Source organism: Vigna unguiculata, chromosome 5, assembly GCF_037176805.1.
Source record: "Vigna unguiculata cultivar grain cowpea cultivar isolate G323 ecotype 2 chromosome 5, ASM3717680v1, whole genome shotgun sequence".
In the NCBI taxonomy this organism is placed as follows: Eukaryota; Viridiplantae; Streptophyta; class Magnoliopsida; order Fabales; family Fabaceae; genus Vigna; species Vigna unguiculata.
Genome location: NC_140796.1, coordinates 964,434 through 985,118, shown reverse-complemented (window position 1 = coordinate 985,118; position 20,685 = coordinate 964,434). Strand labels below are relative to the sequence as shown.

The 20,685-nt window shown below is 30.1% G+C and overlaps 4 protein-coding genes across 4 annotated transcripts; 2 read left to right on the top strand and 2 right to left on the bottom strand.

Moving 5' to 3' along the window:
• Positions 1 to 1,946: 1,946 nt before the first annotated feature.
• On the bottom strand, positions 1,947 to 3,125 carry LOC114185038 (uncharacterized). The gene has a single exon (XM_028072528.2). It carries the CDS (start codon positions 3,024 to 3,026, stop codon positions 2,337 to 2,339), a length of 690 nt encoding a protein of 229 aa, XP_027928329.1. The 5' UTR covers positions 3,027 to 3,125; the 3' UTR covers positions 1,947 to 2,336.
• A 6,433-nt stretch (positions 3,126 to 9,558) lies between these two features.
• Positions 9,559 to 11,820, bottom strand: LOC114185032 (glucan endo-1,3-beta-glucosidase). Its single transcript, XM_028072519.2, has 4 exons — positions 11,125 to 11,820; positions 10,438 to 11,016; positions 9,920 to 10,226; positions 9,559 to 9,814 (listed from the first exon to the last, which is right to left on the bottom strand). Exons 1-4 carry the CDS (start codon positions 11,572 to 11,574, stop codon positions 9,792 to 9,794), a joined length of 1,359 nt encoding a protein of 452 aa, XP_027928320.1. The 5' UTR covers positions 11,575 to 11,820; the 3' UTR covers positions 9,559 to 9,791.
• Positions 11,821 to 13,695: 1,875 nt separating this feature from the next.
• On the top strand, positions 13,696 to 15,860 carry LOC146885962 (protein RDM1-like). Its single transcript, XM_085673126.1, has 2 exons — positions 13,696 to 13,919; positions 15,447 to 15,860. Exons 1-2 carry the CDS (start codon positions 13,706 to 13,708, stop codon positions 15,830 to 15,832), a joined length of 600 nt encoding a protein of 199 aa, XP_085529252.1. The 5' UTR covers positions 13,696 to 13,705; the 3' UTR covers positions 15,833 to 15,860.
• A 1,676-nt stretch (positions 15,861 to 17,536) lies between these two features.
• On the top strand, positions 17,537 to 18,297 carry LOC114183034 (uncharacterized). The gene is made up of 3 exons (XM_085672995.1): positions 17,537 to 17,817; positions 17,923 to 18,027; positions 18,130 to 18,297. The coding sequence occupies exons 1-2, from the start codon at positions 17,608 to 17,610 to the stop codon at positions 18,016 to 18,018; spliced, it is 306 nt and encodes a 101-aa protein (XP_085529121.1). The 5' UTR covers positions 17,537 to 17,607; the 3' UTR covers positions 18,019 to 18,027; positions 18,130 to 18,297.
• Positions 18,298 to 20,685: the final 2,388 nt, after the last annotated feature.

Sequence of the window (20,685 nt, the reverse complement as noted above, 5' to 3'; positions counted from 1 at the left end):
CAGACTAATAATAAATAAATTATTTAATAGTGAAAAGTGAAAAATTAATTTGGGAGATACTAGTCTTACAAAACAAAAATCGAGATACAAGATATCTATTTTTTTTTTTTAAAAAATGAGAATAAAGACTTATACATCATATTCTCAAGTTATTGTTAAGCGAACAAACCAAACTATGACACACACCTGTATATTGTGGGAATACATTAGGTGATTTGTAGTTAGACATATATTAATTTACATGTGATATTTTAATATAGTGAAGTAATTAAATATATAAAAATGTATTCATAACAATAAATTATAAATTGAATTTATATGTAATAAATAATCATCAAATCTTAACACTTAGCTAAAAAAATTTGTACATTCGATTTAAATCTATAACAATATATCTATAATAATATATAAAAAAATTCTTTTTGTGTCCATATTTAATTATTTATTAAATTTTTTGAAAATTAAAACTTTTTTATAAAATTTTTTATTTTTTTTATTTTTTCTTTATTTATCGATCGTTATTCTCTCATCTTTTCTGTTTTATTCCATTTTATTTTTAATAAATATAATTATTTTATATATTAACTTAATAACATTACATTATCTTCCCCTATTAATATAATATTACGAATATTTAAAAATACATACACACAAATAAGATACAAGGAACATGAGTAGGATCAGATGTGTTTGCGTTTTCATTGCAGTATTTGTATGAATAATTTCAGTTTTTGCTGCTATGAATTTGACCCATTATCACCTTTTCAACAAGGTGGTCATGCACCATGTCTGGCGTGAATTCGCATCATGAGCTACGCAGCAGAAAAAAAAGGTTCCATTTTCACATAACAGTACTCACAACAAAACAAAGGGGAAAAAACATCTCTTGATAACTTTTTTTCAGCAAAAAAATGTTTCCATTTCCACATATTATAACCACATAGTACTGCTAAGTTCCAACATGTGACACTCTATAATGCCTCCTAGTGGTGGCACCACCTACAACCCTACACCATTTATTGGGTCAATACCTCAATCTCAAAGGACTCATGACCCCTCAACCTAATCAAGTTTTGTGAGCACACATAACATATGAATGATGAGTAAAGGTGAAGGATTTGTGCTTGCAGATGCAGCAGCACACACAAATGTCCATTATTCTTGTGAAGATTAAAGTAAGGTAGCAGCACTTGACATGGGTCCTAACACCCCATGATTAAAGCCACAGGTGGGCACAGCAGAAAAAGAAATGTGATCTCTTTCTTTATTTTTTTCTTCCTTCACTTTTCTGAACCATTACAATCAATTACTTTTCCTCCTTCCTTCTCCATTGATCCTGCTGAACAAAACTCTACTACCAGTAATGTTTTACTGTGTTCACATCTGAACTGAAGAATTTAATGTAATCCTCATTCTTCAGACAGTCAAAGTTTTTCTTCCTATATTAAAAATTCAGAATCATTTGGCATTTTTCTACTTATGGAATACTTTTGTAATGATAATATTTCATGGATCACGGGATAGATAGTATAGTGGCACAATTTACCACAAAAACAGATTGCAGAAGAAAACTTGAATTTGGCAGCATTTGTCTCTTGCTTATTACCCAGTAGCAGCAAACTATTATATTAGTTAAATAACTTCTTTTAGATAACTTCTTTCAAGAAGCATTGTGTTTGATTATAATCTGTTGTTGTGGTATATTTAATCTTCACAGAGAACAAAAACAAGTTTTTCTTACCATAACTTTCAACTACTACTAGACTTTGGTTTTGTGCTGTTGTCAGATGAAAATATGCAGAGATAGATAAATTTACAGAATCATTTTCATTTCTGAAGTAACAGTTGTGAACAAATGAGGAACATACATTGCAACTATTGCTGGAAGAAAAAAAAATGTTTGTCTGGAGTTTTTTCAGATTGTAGGTGGTAATAAAACAAAAAAGTAAGCATCATCTGCAACCCATTTGACAAATTTGTATTAATTTAGCAGTTGTCAACAAAAAGGACAATTGCATTGCAACTCCTGGATTCAGTCATCCACTGATTTAGTATCCAATTATTCAAGCTACATTACACTTTCATTTTCCCCAAATTTTCAAAAGGAAAAAAAAATACAGATCAAACAAGATCATGAACAAATAAACCAATAATAAGCCTCCCAAAATTCCAAAGACTAGAAACCAAGTTAACAGATTAAGCCAAAGGATTTATCTTTCAAGACCCTAATGATGAAGATGATGTTAATGTGAAGCACTTGGACACATCTATATTCATATATAAAATAAAAAAACTCTGATACTGATGATGATGATGATTGATTCACAGAGCTAGGCCTAATGAGCCATGGCTACCTGGGGGTGTGACTCTGAGTAACTGATGCTTCTCTGGTGAGGCATGGAAAGCATGGCAGTGTGATCCAAGAAATCTTTAAGCTCCACCACAGACTGCAGAATGGTTCTGAGATCCTCAGCACAGGAAAAACCAAAGCTTCCGACTTGTCTAACAGCATAGACATAGAATGTTATGCACCCTTTTCTGAACTTGAACCTCGCCATTTCACATCCATTGAGGCCCCTTATGAGTCTTTTGTTCACATCACCGAGTGCTATCTCCGGTGGCCATATTCTGTCCACGGAGGCCTTCATGGCCTCGGTTTCGAACACGAAAAGAACAACCTTTGACTTCTTGGTGCCGAGGCCGAGGGTGAGGGTGTGCCAAGCATGGTGCGCCAAGATGGTGAAGTTTGTTGGCAAGAATGCTGTGGTTGAAGGGAAGGGAAGCTTGTCTTTTGGTTTGTTGGTGTTGTTGGTTGGTGGGAAAGAAAGAACCTTGAGAAGCTCCAATGGCCGCGCCCTTCTGATTGTGAAGGATTTCACTATGAATTGGCCTCCGAATCGGATACCCTTTACCTCTGAGCTTGGCTTGAAGGAGAAATCGGAGTTGTGCTTTGTGGTTTGGTCATTCGGGTGCTGGTGCTTCTGCTTCTTGTTCTTGTTCCTCTTCTCTTTCTCTTTCTCTCCCATGGCGGAAGTGGGTGAGGAATTGAAGGGTTTTGTTTTGGTGGACACAAACTTGTTGGTTATCTATCTTGATGCATATCATAACATCACCAATGTACAACAATGTACGATGTAATGTAGTAGTAGTGGTAGTGGCATTGTAGTATTCGGATTTTTCTTGGTGGTTTTTTTTTTTTTTTTCATGGTCGAATAATTGATTGCAGTCAAAAACGTGGAAAAACACTCGACATAAATTTCAACCATTTTAGAAAAAAACAGGGCCCAAACTGTTGTCATTCCATTCTACTGTTCATTTTTCTATCTCATTTGGAAAATTTTGTAAAGTCAGAGTTATAAATTAAAATATTTCACCCGTGTATTTATTGAAAGAAATAAACATATACTTAAATACTTTTTCTGTTGAATACTAATAATAAATGTACAAGTTTTAACATTTTGAATTTAATTAATGATTGGGAAAATTGTTCTATATTTAACCCATGTGTAAGATTTTAGGTGGAAATTAATTAATAAATTCTTCAGTTTTTAAAAGCTTGAAAACAGGAAAATCCTGAGAATCTCTGCCACTCGTGTGTGCATGCACTAACCAAGTCTTGCCCCCTACAGATAATGAACATTAAAATTTTGATTTGTTAAAGTTGTTGTGTTTTATTGAACCATAACTAATGAAAAATGTTGTATTAAGTGAAGCTAATCCCACTAATCTACTTCATTGACGTGAGTAAAGTTTAAGATAAAAATAATGATAATACATGTTGTCTTCGTTATTATCGCTTGTGATCTTCGCATCAAACAAAAAATGATCAAATATTTGGTAGACGAAAAAAAACAAAAACGAAAACTACCACTTGCTCTTATCGTCTAACCTAACCGATCCATCCACCAATCAAAGATGATTAATCACTGCCACCATGATAAATCACTGAAGTTAGTTGTTGATTAAAAAAATAGTTATTTATTTTCTCAAAATATCTTCTTCCGATCACGATAAATTAAGAATCTAAATGTGAATCTAAATTTTATATTAACTAAAAATGATAAAATAGAACACTATATAAAATAAAGACCCATAAATTTATTATCTTAAAATTTTGAATGAAAAATAATCAATATCTTATATAATTAAATTCAAGTCTAATTGGTATTGCATTTTTTATAAAACTCTTTCTATAAACCTAATCACAACCAATTAAAAAATAATGGAATTGTTGGAGTGGATAAGAAACATAAAAAAGGATATTTTTTCGTGAATGTAATTAAATAAGTGGAGGATGTGGTGAACCTGTTGTGGTGTCAATGGCTGAAGCACCGACAGAAGTAAACAATCTTAGGTGGCAAATTAAAGAACATTAATTAAGAAAAACATCATGTGCAGCCATGGATTGTACTCATTAATCATGATTACCCTGCAAATGACTTCACTAATGGAGAGAGAGAGAGAGAGAGAGGAGATTCAGCTGCTCACAGTAATCATAATACCACCCATTTGTTTCAACTTTACAGCTCTTTAATTTTCATAGGATTGCTAAAACTATGTTTTTCGGTTAGTTGTTGGTATTTTATTAATAAAAAATTTAAAAATATTAATTATTAGTATTTAATTAATGAGAGAGTTAAACTCATAATATTTTTTTTACAATTTCTAAACCAATCTTATAATCTTTAAATCTTAATGAGAGGATTTAAATTCACTTATTCTATAATCTCTTTTTCAACATTACCACCAAATTATCTTATAATTCATTTTAAATTTAAAATTGAAAATGATTACTACAAGAAAAATTTAAAATTTTCATGCTCAAAATTCGTGAAAAATCCTCAAAATTTGTGGATAATATTGTTCTTTTCATATATTTCCCACGAACAAAAATCTGTAGAAAACATATTTGTAGGAAATAATGCATGAGAAATATCTATTTTTTTCATGAAAACATATTTTTTATCCATGAAAAAACATCCGGGAAAAAGTATCCATGGAAAACATATTTTTTATCCAAAAAAAATATGTGAAAAAAAGTTCCATGAATAATAAAGTTTTTTTTTTGTAGTAGACATTAATTTCTTAAATTTAGTTTATATTTGATTAGTATTGTATTTCTATGTTGAATTCTCTCTTATCAGTCATGTCATAGACATTGATGTTAATAAACTTATTTTAAAACTCGTTAAAATCTTAATCTAATACACTCTTTTTAAGTTTAATATATTAAACTTAAATTAATGTCATGTTTTGGACTTAAATATTAAAAAAATTTAATTAAGTATAAAAAAATATTAAAGAAAGTTGGTTAGAAAGACATCATGTGATGGTTTGTAGTATAGGATATTGTATGAAACAAAAAGCATTCTTGTTATTAAAGCATAATAAAAGATGGTGGTTGATATATATGCATTTCATGCTTTTTTTTGAGAGGGGTGAGTGAGGAGTTAGGCTTACCTCATTTGACAACTTGAAAGTTCTCTCACAAAAGTGTTTCCTTCTAAAGTCGTCATTGCCTTCAAAAATAATTAAAATAGAGAGAACATGCAACAACTTTATCCTTCGTCCTAGCTAATAATAATCAAGTTTCAACCCCATAACATACCTCTCTCTCTTTATCAAATTCTTCTTACTTTAGAAGGGCTTGCAATAATTTATTATCAAAATGCAGACCATCCAAATCTAGACACATTGAAAATGCTTTATTCCATCTTGTGAATTCTTTATTGGTAAACTTTAACTAAGATCTCGAGTACTAGATGGTTTTTTTTTATGTAAAATACTTATGCTATCATTATGTACAAATTGTTTTTCCTATATAATCCGTCGGTAATATTCAATTATAAACAAATTTATAATTTTGTATACGAATTTTGGTCTTTATATACAAATTTTTGCCGTCAGAAAATTGGATATTTTTTTGTGGTGTGTATTTTTTATCTCCAAAACTACTTTTAAAAATTATATTTTGTTCCTAAAGTAAATTTTATATCTATTTCATTTTTTAAAGTTACGTGAAATATTCAACCAACAAATGTTTAAAATCCACTGCATACCATATGGTATAGAGTGTATTTTAGCAAAGTGTGTTGTTTGTTAGCTATATTATTCTACTCGATCCTGGATCATCCATTCATTGATTTTTAGTCTCACTCAATACGTATATGTCTTAATGTGAAATGTGTGTGTTAAAAATTTCACATCAACTAAAAATAAAAATCAATTTACAATATATAAAGTAAGTATAAATCTCACCTTACAATTTAATTTTATAAGATTGAATTAGATTTAAAACTTAATTCTTAACATACATGTAAAGTATTTTCCACGTGCCAAAATTTCATAATAAAATATAATATAAAATTTATATAAGAATTGTTGAGGAGAGGTCCCACGTAACTTTTATAAAATACAAAGAAATAAATAGATATATAATTTAATTTAGAGACAAAATACAATTTTTAAAAATAGTATAGAAATGAAAAGTCTGATTAATTTTATTTCCTTTAATGTTTAGGTATATTTATAAACTTAGAGTCTGGGTAACTGTAGTTAAAAAATTGTTGTACTAAACTACACCAAGTTAACTGATAAATACTATATTAATAGAATTGAATTCATAGTTGAATACTCAGTCCACCAATTTGTTTAGAATTTAACTATTAAATTCAATTTTAATATATAAAAAACAAAAATCAAACTACATATTCAAATCTAAGGATCATGACAGATATAGGTATTCCCTTTATATATGATTAGTTAATTAAAGTTGAAATTAATTAATTATTGTATGAAAAAGTAAATTTTTTTAATGGTTTGCTAAATATTTTATGCAGATGATGTAAATTTTGTTGAGATGTATATCAGTTTCAAACACCAGAAGTGAAAGGAACATTGACAGAAGGTTTGAACAAAAAGTTAGTTGTTTTTAAATGAAGAGTGTAGTTCATAAAGATGATGTCTACATCTTCCTCATTGCCACGAAATCTACCAATTATCATCAATGATCCAACACTATCAAACAACTCATCTTCACCTAAATTTCAAATGCCACAACATTCTACTAATTAACAAACAACATCCATTTTTTCAAACTATATATTAAAAAAATTATAAGATTCAAAAGTTGGAAGATTTTTTAATTCTACAAAGAAAGTTGAAGGAATATATTGTTTGATAACATTGTTAATTATAATGGGTATCTAAAGAGTTAAATTGTTTATCTCTTTTTGAAATTGATTTGTTAAATTTTGATCAAACTCATGTGTTGTACAAAATAACTAAATTTAGATTATATTGATGTGATTAGATTTTAGTGATGTATGTCATATTTAAGAAATATTATGAATTTAAATTTAGTTTTTTATACCCTGTATTTGTGTGAGTAATGAACGATAAAGATGCTTTTATACCCTGTATTTGTTTTATCATCAAAATTAATCTTCAATTTTCTTTAAAAAAAGTTTTTGTTAGAGGAATAGTAGAATAGCTGAAAAGAATTATTTCTTAAAAAATATTAATTATTCAAAACATTATTTATGAATTTTCAATAATAATTATAAAAACATAAAACAAAAGTAACAAGGGTTATTCTGTTTATTAGTAAATTAAATATAAAGGTATCAATTTTGTATTTAAATACTATATATAAACGGTTATAAAGTATACACTAATCATTAAATAGACTTTTAAGGCAGAAGACTTAATTTTAATATAAACATTAATTGCAAATTTGGACCTATAAAGCTTTATAGAAAGCAAAAGAATCATTCTAACTGTTACTTTGAAAGTAATGTGAATTACTCACTAACAAAAAAGATATTGATAATGAAATTTATAATACATGTTATTGTAATGGATACATTAATATTTTTTAATAACAAGTGAATAACGTATTAACTTCACACTAAATCTCTTTATTTTCAAAATTTGATGTGCTAAATGTTTAACTAAAGTTTTTAGAGATGTTTTTTTTTTTTTTTATCTAAGCATATACGAAAAGTTAATTTGGTAGTAGGAAAAAAAATGATAAAAGAGAATACTAATGAAATTTGACCTAACATACTTGATAAAAAGAATTTTCATATATTTTATAGAGACACGCATTCTCCCACGCACATTTTATATTCTTAATTTATTACATTACATTTTAAAATAAAAAGATTATAAAATATTAAAAATAACTAAAATGTACACAAATTAACAAAATTTGATTTGATTAAAAAAACTAAATTTACACATTTATAAAAATAAAAAACTAAATCAGTCAAACATTTCAAATATAGACTAATTTCAAATTTTACTGAAATTTGATGGAAAAAACATATTTAATTCTTTTTTTAATGTCTTTATTCTGAATGTTTTATTTTGTTAAAAAGATGCATGTCCAATATAAGCTTTTAAAAGCGTCCAACTTCACATTGAAGTTTATTAGTTTCATCTCATTTTTTTTCATTCTCTAAGTGATTCCAAATTATCCCTTTTCCAAATTTTGGACTAATTTCTACTTATTCAAACTTCTTTATCGAGTTTGTCTGTTGTTAAGGAAACCAAAGAATCAATTAAAGTGCTTTACCAAACACACCTAAAAGAAATTACTACTACAAGATCTGGCACAGGAGATACAAGGAATTCTGAAAGACTTTTTTTTTTTTTTTTTGTAATATGAGAAACATGAATTATGTTATGAAATAGGCAAAATTATCATGTGAAAGATGGGCTTATGATTTGCAATAAGTTGGGCCTATGGGCCTGGTACATGAGCCCATTGGGTAATTATGTATGGTTAATTAATCTTGTGTAGTCCATGATCCAATAAGATGATATCTATAATATTTGTTTAAGTGACTCAAAAAAATTACTAATTATCATTAGGTGGTTGATTATGGTGGAGTTAGACTCGATTTTTTTTAAAATAAGTTTTTGTTAAGTTCGGAATTTTTGAATGAAGAAATTGTAATTAAAAAAAAGAAGTTTCTACTAAAAATATGAAGCCCAGAAATTGGTCTCTGACCGGAAAAAAGGCTGTAAAAGAAAAACAAGAAGAACAAAGGAAAAAGCCGAAAAGAATCTGTCCTTCATAAAATGTTACCATCAGCCAAAAATGTTAACCTTTTCTTCTCTTGTGTTATACTCATTCGACAAATTTGGAAAACAAACAACACTAAAAATTACTATAATTCTTCTTGAAAACAACAAAGACTAGACATGTCAGGTTGTGCATATCATTGAGAAAAAAGAACCTTTATTCAAGACTTAGCTTCCATTCACCTCTAAACCTTGAAACTACTTAATTTGAGTGATTTTATTTCAAATTTAGTATTTAAGTTACCAAAACAAAACTATGTTAACTTTTTAAAATTCCAAATCTTGTACCTAAAGTTGAATCCAAACAAACAAAGCCTAACTTATCGAGCACGTCACTGCTAATAATCGAGTACAGCTTGCAAAAGCAAAGGTCGTACAGTTATGGAAATTAGGAATCAACGGATATATACATATTTTTTAAATAATTATAATCGTATAATCATGATGAAGCATTAAACAACGTTAGTCTGAAATTTAAGAACCACCAGCTGATGTTAATATTAATGTAAGGTTCCGAATTAGTGACATAATATAAGGCGAAGAAGCATGAAATGTCATGCGAGGTTTAAGATTCTTTTTCCAGAACAATATACAAACTAAATAATGAAGCATATCGCAAAGATACCGCTAATTAAGCCACATCGCCACCAGACAACGGGCTTTTTCATCTCTCGTATCATAATAATCTTCCATCAGAAAGCTCAGATTTTGCAGTTATCATGGCCTGCAACATACAAACATGGAAGTTAAGTTATGTAAAGAATCAATAAATACATGTTCTTAAACACAGAACAATTATGGTAATAAAAAATTGTGTGATGAGACTCACTCGGATTAGTAGTGGTAATGACACCAGTGTTGGAGAAATCACAGTTGAAATCATGGCGGCCATTGGCTTGGTAGTAAGCATTCATGGCATAGGTGGCAAGTGCCTTCACATTGTTGGGGGCATAGCAGACTCCACCGGGTTGAATCGGTTTACAATCAACTCCTTGGCTGCACACATAGTTTATGTTCGCTTGCAAAGCTGCATCGTTAGCCTCTGCTTTTGGCACACACCATTTTCCACTTCCACCTGCAGGTGCAAGTCCAGGTTTTGTTGGCGCTACAGGTCCAGGATTTGCAGGTGCAATATTCTGCATTAACAATTCAATTTATTCAAAAAAATAATAATAACACTAAATGTTTGTGACCGTTAGTTAGTCCTATTGTTGTATTATATATTATCGAATAATAATAATAATAATATAATGCAGAAGCCATGTGAAAGAGGAATCGGTGGACAAATTCTGAGTGATAAAGCAGGGGTAGTGTGGGGCAAAGGTGCGTGAAAAGCGAGAAATAAACCTGTCCGTTGCGCATGATTCCGCAGTCGTAGACGGGCGTGAAATCGGGCTTAAACAGGCCCCAGTTGCGTTCTGCTATTGGGCCGGGCTTTTGGTTCTCATTGAAGAGCGCGAAGATGTAGGTCTCGAAGGTTTGGTTGGGCATCAACGGTGTTCCCTTGCCGGATGCCAAGTGCTTCACGAGTTGGCCGTTGAAGGACTGAGCGTTGGACAAGCTGCAGGCGTCCCAACCGTCGCAGACGGAGGGCCAACCCGTTTCTCCGATGGCGATGTCCACGTCACCATGGCCCAAGTCCTTCATGGCGGAGTAGACGGCGTCCAAGAGAGCGTCGAACTGGTTGGTGTAGCTGAGTTTGGTGTATCTGTCGTACAAGCCGCGGTTGGGCCTGAAGAGAAGGAAGTTAACGTTCTTTCCGTTGTACCCGAAATAGGGATACGGGTTCACCATGAAGGGCGCTTTGGTCTCCTTTAGAAACTTCAGCATTGGGCCCAGCACGTGCTTTGCGTATCCGGGCCTGAACCTCCCCGCACTAGGCGGAATCGATGACCTCATTATACCCAAAGAGTGAGCTGTGGTCACCTGAAAAAACAAAAACAAAAAATTAACTAAGCTAAATTTGTACGCGTGACACGTGCGATAAATATGGAGCAGAGCTAATAATAGAAGTGAGAAGGAAGGATTGAATACCTTAATGTCGGTTATGCCCTCCGCTAGGAGGGCGGCGTGGAGGGTTCGCATGGCGGGGTTGAGGCCGCGGATCATGGCGGCGTCGCCCCAGTGGAGGAGCTCGCTGCCGACGAGGATGTATTTGATTTTTGTCTGCGGGTGAAAGGGTTTGATGTGCGTGACCACCCACTGCCTCGCCGACTCGATTTGCTTCAGAACGGCGATGTCGCCGTTTGGTGCTGTCACCGTCACGGGGATGCCGGTGTTCGCAAAGGCCTGCAGGATCTGCGGGTTCACGTCGTAGATCTTCACACGGTCGATCGTCGTCCGCGTCTTCAGAAAGTTCGCCACCGTCGCCGGTGGCGGTAAGTTGTCGCCCAGAGTGCCATAGTTTATGCCGATGCCGTGCACGGCAACGACGGCCAAATGGAGCAACACCACCAGGAAGGAGAGAAAGGAGATGGTAGCCATGGATGGATGAAGTTGTGTTTGAACTATGAAGTCAGAAGCAACGGTCTTACGTTTGTGTTTTGCTAGTTTTTCTATATATATATACACAACTAAGAAGGCGAGATTGAGAACGTTAGGAAGAAGGATAGGGTTGGGTTGGGATAGTGGACTATTTTGTAGGACCGTGGTCAAAATAGTGCGTCTCTTTGGTGCCACCTTATTCTGTTTATGTATTTTTTTTAATTCAGTTTTATTTAATTAATATAACACTGGTAAAATATTGGTTTAGTTAACTTTGTGAATTATTAAAATTAATCATGGCAACTATGAGTGAATGACGATTAATGGGTAGAAAAATAAAAGATAAAAAATAAATATAAAAAAAAAACACACGAATTGAGTGTGCATTGCATTGCTTGAAGGGTTACGGAATTTGATTAATTGTGAGATTTGAGAAAAGGAACGAACAGATTACAAACGCAAGAGAGAGGGGCACGCTACGCTATGGTAAGAATGGTGTGGATTTGGATTTGGGAATCGGATTCAAAATTGAATAGAAAAGTCATAAAATGAATGGTGGGCCAAGGTAGGTGTCGTGGGTCAAAAAAGTTTGTACATTTTCAACATTTCACTTATTTTATTTATTATTTATTAATATTACAATGTCCGAAAGTGAGTCTGTTTGCAGTGGTAACACATGAGCATAGGAGATGTTGCACTTTGCGTCTTATCTAGCTGTCAGAATGTCTCACAAAACAAAGCGTACGCGTTTTCACGTCCCATTTCTGTCACGCACGCGCTTTCCATCTACATTGTGGGCTTCATTCTAAGTTTGGCCCATTACTATAAATCCATGTTACTATAAATTCATGTTCCCAAATTAATAAAAACAAAAACAAAAACACATTAAACGCTATTGCAATATAGTAAAATAATATTATCTGGGAGAGGTTTATTGAATTTTAAGGACAAAGAATACCAAAAAGATAAAACACAAAAAGATAAAACACACCACACGCGTACTAGTTACTTCTAAACTCACGCAATAAAGACGTGTGATAACTCTCCTTCAAAGGGAAATCGGAAGAATTATTATAATTCTCACAATATATTTTTTACAAAAATTTATTTTTCAACATACATTAAATTGTTTTATAATTATATTAAAATTTTTTATCCATTAAAAATTTAGCAACAAAATTTTATTAAAATATAATTTTCCAAATTAAAAAACCAAAATACTCGCACCCTATTATCGAAAAGAAAAACTAAGTGCGTTAGTAGATTTACAGCTTCAAAACAGTAGTATTACTTCTGTGTTTGTTTAAACTTTTCTTTACAAAAAAATATTACTTTTAACAAAAACAACCATTTATCCGTAATTTTTACATGTTTGGGTAAATGTATTTTAAAAAGTAGAAACAAAATATTGTTAGTGTATTTATTTTACAATGTTAGTGTATTTTAATTAAGTTCTTAAAAAACATATTCAAATATAGTTAATCTAGGAGAAAAAAAATTATATTTTTGTTATGAAGTATGAAATTAAATAATGTAGTCGTTATGTACAAATTTGTGTAGAACTTCAATATACACATATTCCTTCTTTAAAAAAAAAAAAGAAAACTCATTTTATAATTATTAAAAATAACCGATCTATGATAAGACAGAAGCTAGGATAAAAGAAAGTAAGGAACCCAGATACTTTTAGTATATACAAATTTAATAAAAAAAAAAACTATATTCTTGTGTGGAAGAATTTCTATACCTGGTTATTACTGAAGTTTTAAAAATGCTAAATATTAAAATAATTATTAAAGAGAGGTATATGTTAAAAAAAAGAAAGAAAATTACAATATTTATCATTATTTACAAGTTAAGTTATTGAATTTTCAAGGTTATATTTAGGAAAGAAAAATTCTATTGTTGAAAATATAGAATTATTAAACATGTGTAGACATCTGTCACGTAGCAAAGCAATATATATATGACAAAATTGCTTGAGTTATGAATAATTACTTTAAAACTGATAAATGAATTAATTTGCAGTTGTTAGAAAGATTAAAAACATTAAGTGCATTAAAACTAAACTCTTGTTTTAAATATTGTAATGTTGAAATTATGCAACAACAGTTCAGTGTGAAAGTTGAAGATGTTTCGGCGCCATGGTCCTGCTGGATACAAACACATGTTGGTGTCGGATTCTGAAACTGAGTCTGATGACAACCTTAGCAATGTTGCTGTCACTGTTGCAAAGGGTGGAAGAAGAAGAAGGGAAGAAGAAGAAGGAGAGAGATCGCTTTCAACTCTTTCAACTCACCAACGTGCTTCATCATCTATCAAGTCCAATCAAACTCTTGATCCAGGTTATACCAATCTATTCATTTATTTATTTTTAATTAAATGAGAAATGTAAATGTGAATTTAAATTTTATATTAAATAAAAAAAATAATTAAATATTATATAACAAATTATAATTTTTTTAAATTTTATTTAATTAAGAATAATATCAATTCATTATGTAAACTGATTCATATTTTATTTTCTTAACGAATCTCATCAAAAAATTTCATTATTCACATCAGACAGGGGAAGATTAATCTTTATGATTAGATTGTTGTGTTTTAGTGATTAAAGAGTCGTCATTTCAAATATATTTTTTTTGTTATACTAAAACTATTTTTATACTTAATTAAAATATTTAATGAATTTTATAAGAAAAGAGTCATTAAATAACGAGTAATAATACTCAACATTACCAATGCTTTTCACTAAATTTCAATCTATTTAAACAAATAAAAGCAAATGTGCGGGAGATAGTGTACTTATTATTATTATTATTATTATTATTATTAATAATAATAATAATAATAATAATAATATAATATAATATAATATAATGATAATGATAATGACACGAGTTCAGGATGGGTGGTACATTTTACGGAGAGGACTTTTTACTTATATTCAGTATAATAGTAAACATGTGTTTTTGAAAATTTATTTTTCTAAGAAAATATATTATATTTTTTTTAAAACAGAAAAATAATTAATTTGTGGTCAAATTAAAAAGAAAAAAACTTTATATATATATATATATATATATATATATATAAGATAATATATAGTTCTTAACAGTTTTATGTTTCGTTTTATTTTAGTTTTTAAATATTTAATAAATATTGTGATGGATAGCAACAAGAATAAATGTACCTATTAATAAATGAATATGGAAAGGAAACGCAAATTTTATTCCTATAATGATATATATTGATGATAATAATAAATATGAAATTTTACTTTAAGACAAAAAAAGTATATAACAAATATACTTAAACTCGCAAGAATGAATTATCATCCCATGTCATTAATTATATTTGGTGAGCTTAAATATAAGCAAATTTTAATTATTTCTAAATCCTATTTAATGTTACTATTTGAAAAACACTATTATCTTTAAACTTAATCGTCATTCTCAATAATTATAATTAAGAATAATTTAAAAACATATCTCTTTATTGTATAAAAGTAAAAGTATTAAATGCACGTAACATAAATAGCATAATAATTTGTTTTGTCTATTTCTCTTCATTATTTATTATATAATTTAATGTATATCATAATCTTGAAGAGATATAAATACAAAAATTAACTTCATCTCATTATAATATAGAAGTACATTTTTCTAAATAAGCTCTGTTACACTTCTTCGAAAACGTTCCTAAAATTAAATATATAAGTTTTTTTTTTTCAATAATTTTCTCGTGGTTAAGTCCACATAATTTTTGTGTGTAATGTGTTTATCACTTTAGCAGTTTTATTTTATGATATGTATGAGCAACATAAAAAATAAAATGAAAAGAAGTAATATATAAAATTAAAATGATTGCAGAAGCTTTGTTAGAAGTTGCAAAGGAATATCAGAAGAAGATGGAGAAGAAGGTTATTCCAAGAGAACAAGGGTCAAAGGAGATGGTGGTGGTGAACTGGAGAGGTTTGGCAAAAACATTGACAACGTTGTACGGACAACCTTTGCATTATCTAACACAAAAGCTTTGCAAAGAATGGGACAGGTCGAGATTTGGAAGCAAAAATGAAGAGAAGGCATTGAATAGTATTTTAAGTTGGCGTGAAGCTGAAGAGACTATTTGGAAAGTTGAAGCAGTTCATAGACTCTGCACTTCCCCTCTTCATCTTGCACTGCTTTGGCTTGAAGACCCAGAATACCATCTTATTGTTGATGAAGTTATTTCAACCACTTCTACTTCTACAAAATAGTACAGTATCGAGAATTTGGATTCTCTGTTGGATATTTTTGTATTATTTATTTAATGTGTCTTCATAATATCAACGCAATGTATTTTTAATGTTTAACAGAAGACAGAAAAAAATCAATAAAAAATCGGAACTCATAATATAAGTACCTTTCAAAGACAATTTTTTTTAATTAATCTTCCATATACCTTTTATTTTATGTTGGATATTCTTAATTTTTTCTTTCTTTCATGTCAAGGTTTGTTTGTCCTCACAATTTTTTATGTTTTGCAACTTATGATATATGTTTTGTTTTTTTTTTAATTTAATTAAGTTTCAAGTATTTAAAAAAGTATTTTTTAAAATTGATTTTTATAGTTTAATTTTTTTCGTTGTTTAGATTGGTTATTATCTCGTCCCTGTATTTATTTATTTATTTTTATATAATGTTTTATAATTATTGCAAAGAGATATTCAAGTTTAACAGATAGGTTTTATTATTATAATTCATTTGCATTAATTATTAAGGTAATACTCACATCATTTAATTAAAAAAATCAATAAATAACTCTTTTAATAAAATTTAATAAAAAAATGTTAACTTTAAATCTCTTTTATAATAAAAGATCATGATATTCTCTTCCTTTCCAAATAAGATTAGATATTATTGTGAATTTTGTCGTTTCAATTATGCAAATATTTCAAAATTCTTCAATTATTTATCATCTCTTGAATGTTTATTAAAATAAATAAAAGTAAAAAAAATAAAAATAAAGTATGTTAGAGTAGACCAAATCCATAGCAAAATTTCGGTACAAGGTAAAAAACAATTATAAATACGTTTTTTAAAAGGATATAAAAATTAACATTTTATTTCAGAATTATTGTATTTTTGGTTGAAAGTATTAAGTTGTAATTCAATTAAAAATAATTCAACATGATTGATTTTAAAATACTATGATCCATTTTTTATATAAAAGTATATGATGTTGTAAATAATATATAAGGAGTTGTATAATAATAATTTTATGATTTTTTTTAACGTGTGTGTGCGTGTGCGTCTGTTTGAGTAATAAAGATAAAAAAATTACACAATGACTTCTAAAATTATTCTTTTTACATTTTACTGATAAAAAATTTTATACTCATAATATTTAATGGAAACATATATGAAAAAAATATACAATTTATGGAATGTCTTGTACAAATTATCAATCAATTCTTTCTAAAATATATGAAAAAAAAGTAATTAAAGATATAATAAATGAATAAGTAATGAGTAATTAATTGAATGCAATAATTTAAAGGCTCCTCTATGACATCATTAAACTCACTATCTTTAAAATAAACAATAAATGTGCATTAAACCCCGTTTTATTTTTAATGTTTAGAAATTGGTGTTCCCTCCATTTCACTTCACTCAATCCATTCCAAATAATTGAAATTTAAAATTTTCAATAATTACAATAAGTATATATAGACGTTTTTTAAATAAACGTGTCAGTTCGATTTAAATAGAACAATGTAATTAAATTGATGACCGAAAATGTGAGAGAAAAAATAACGGAGGAGCGAAGGTGATATGATAATTAATTATTATAATTTTCTTTTCTGGAAACATATGTTACAAGTAACGGAGGAGCGAGTTGTGACGAATAAATGGCTTGCGTATAGGTGTTGTACTGTTTCAGATAAGGACAAATTCACCTCTTCAATAAATAAGGGTGCACTGTGAGGGAGTGAGTGTGCGAACAAGTAACTGCATTTTTTTGCATTCTTCTGCTTTTCTTGGTTCATCAATGGAGCGTTCTTCCAGGAAGCTATCCTTAGAACAAATCGAAGCAATGACCCATGCCACCATCAACAAAATCCACTTTTCAAACGCGCGAGAGCGTCTCCGCCACGGCACAACCGTGACCTACCATGACTGCACCGCCGCAGGTTATGGCTGGCTTCTTCCGGGTTGGGTAGCCGAGGAACGCCGAGTCCAGAGTGGAAGAATCTACAGGGTAAACTTCCTTCTTCTTCTTATTCTATTTTCACTCATAAGAGTTATTTTCTGTCACTGTTGTTGCTTCGTTAAATTGTAATTTTGTTGAATTTTGTGCATGCAGTACTACTATGACCCGAATGGATCGTTTTACGAGAGCCAACAAAAGGTGTTGGAGTTCCTGGAGCGATTATGGGGAATAATCGTTCTTGACACTTAGATCTCAGAGGTTGAACTGCTTTTGCTTTATGATTTTTCTGCATGCACGTAGATCGCGCTTTTGATCTTAAGATCTTGCGTTGACGAAATTCCCTTTTTGTTTTTTTCGCAGATCTTTGTGTTGCACTCTTAGGAGTACTTGTTGTGGCAAGCCAGACTCGGACGGGGACCCTTTAGTTTAAATTAATAATGTCTTCGTTTGTTGTCGTTCTTGTTTTTTTCGTTGTTTTGTGCTCATTGTTCTTCAATGTTAATGGCTATTTTCTCAATTCCTTCGTAATTTTCTCTCAGTTTATGTTCTTTAATTTCCTTGCGTACTTAATTTTTCCCCTTTCATACACTAAGGATCCCATCGCACCGATATGATGATGATAATATATACGAGTTAAGTATGTTTTTAGTCTCCAAATTTTGATCTAAAATTGGAATTTGTTTATGTCCAAAACTTCGATACATTTTGGTCTCTAAACTTTAAAAATGAATGAATATAGTTCTTTTAACCCAAATACGTTAACTTTTTTTTTTACGTGTTAAACACATCTCTCAACAGATATTAAATCGGGAATGTCTCAAATAATATAAACAACTCCAATACTAACATGAAACACATCCTGACACGTAAGAAAAAATAAATGTAATTAGATTAAAATAACTATTTTCATTCATTTCTAAAGTTTAAGATTACAATATATTGGAGTTTTGGACAGAGACAAATTCCAATTTTAGATCAAAGTTTAGGAAATAAAAACATACTTATCTTTATATTTATATATATATATATATATATATATATATATATATATATATATATATATATATAAATAAATAAAAGGTTCACTTCCTAATAAATAACAATGGACCCAAAAAATTATAAAAGATAAAATAATTGATTATGAAACAATCCTTTAGACGAGATTGGTTGATGAACGCTTCTTTTAATTGCATTCAATTCAACACTACACTTCTTTGTCGACATGTTGTATCTGTTCAAGTATATTTGTGATTTCAAAATACAACAAAGGCCCTCTTGTCTTTTGAATGATAGAGTGATAGAGGGTGACAAAATTATGTATAGAGAAGTCTGTTTAAAAAAATGTTTCGTTTTTTGCTTTTTTATGGAGAAAAATGTTTTTGTTTTTTGCTTTTTTATCGGGAAAAATGTTTAAATGTTTTTGTTATTAATTAATAAGAATGACGAAAGTTAAAAATTTAATTGTGAGTCTAAGTTTTACAGTAAGTAAAGAAGGAGAAAGTTAAACACTATTTCTCTAAGGTTTTGGGTTAAAAGTAATGTTATTCTCATGTGTGGATTAGACTTGTGTTTTATTAGTGTTGTATCTCTTCAACGATTTAGAAAAGCCCTATAACGTCACCCATATAACATCTGTCTAGAAAAAGTCCCACGTTAAAAATGACCGGTGGCATTTTTGTAAATTATTTGACTTTTTTAACGTTGCCCATTCCAACACAGACGTAATTTAACGTCTGACCCACAGTACCCCGACGTTATGTAAAAATTAACGTCTGAGCTCTCTGCCCCTGACTTAATTTAACGTTTGACCCACTCTGCCCTGACTTAATTTAACGTCTGACCCACTCTGCCCCGACTTAATTTAACGTCTGACCCCCTCTGCACCGACGTTAAGTAACGTCTGACCACGCAGCCCCGACGTCAATTTTTGGGTTTTCTCTACGCGAAACGCATAAACCCTAATTGTTTCGTCGCGCCACCAATTTTTCGCCAAGCTTCTTCGTCGGCAACCACCATTCCGAGCTCCTCTAGGTAATTTTTGAACGTTTTTCACCACCAAACTTGTTGGGATTTGATTATGGATTGATTTTAGGCGTTTTGAACCGAATATTTTCCGTTTTCATCCTCATTTGCAGTGTTTTGCGATCCTTCCCGTCGATGACCATTATTCCGACCTCCTCTAGGTGAGTTTCGAACATTTTTCACCACCAAACTAGTTGGTATTTGATTGTGGATTGATTTTAGGCGTTTTCAACAGAATATTATGCGTTTTCATCCACATTTGCATCGTTTTGAGATTATTTTGCTTGTTATCTCTTTTTCATTGTATGTATGTAATTTGTTTTATTTTTTTATTTGCAATTATAATTTTTATCTTAGACTATTTTTTTTTAGTTTTTTTGGCCTATTTCTTTTTTTAATTGAATTTTTATAATAATATTTGTAAAATTACGAAATAAAATTATATTTATTGTTATTTGTAAAATTGGACTAATTGTATTTGATTTTTTAATATTATTGTTGCATTAATTTGTATTTTATGTATGTAGATTTATTATAGATTCATTGTGGACCAAGGTCGATCTGCCGTATATGGATTCATTGAACCTCAAACCATTCAACCTTCGGGAAACTCATATGACCACATCAAACTTTATTTGCAAACATGGATGGTTGAGTCAAATAGAGAGATCTACTTTGCGCCATACATTGATGCGTATGTTTTTTTTCTAGTAATATTTTATGAAGTATTATTAATTATTTCTGCTAAGTACTTGTGATTGACGGTAGGTATCATTGGCAACTATGTGTCATCATTCCAAGACAATGCACGGTTGTATGGTTTTATTTATGCCATAGGAAGATTCCATCTGCTTTGAAAAATATGTTACAAGAGTAAGTATTAATTTTTTTCAA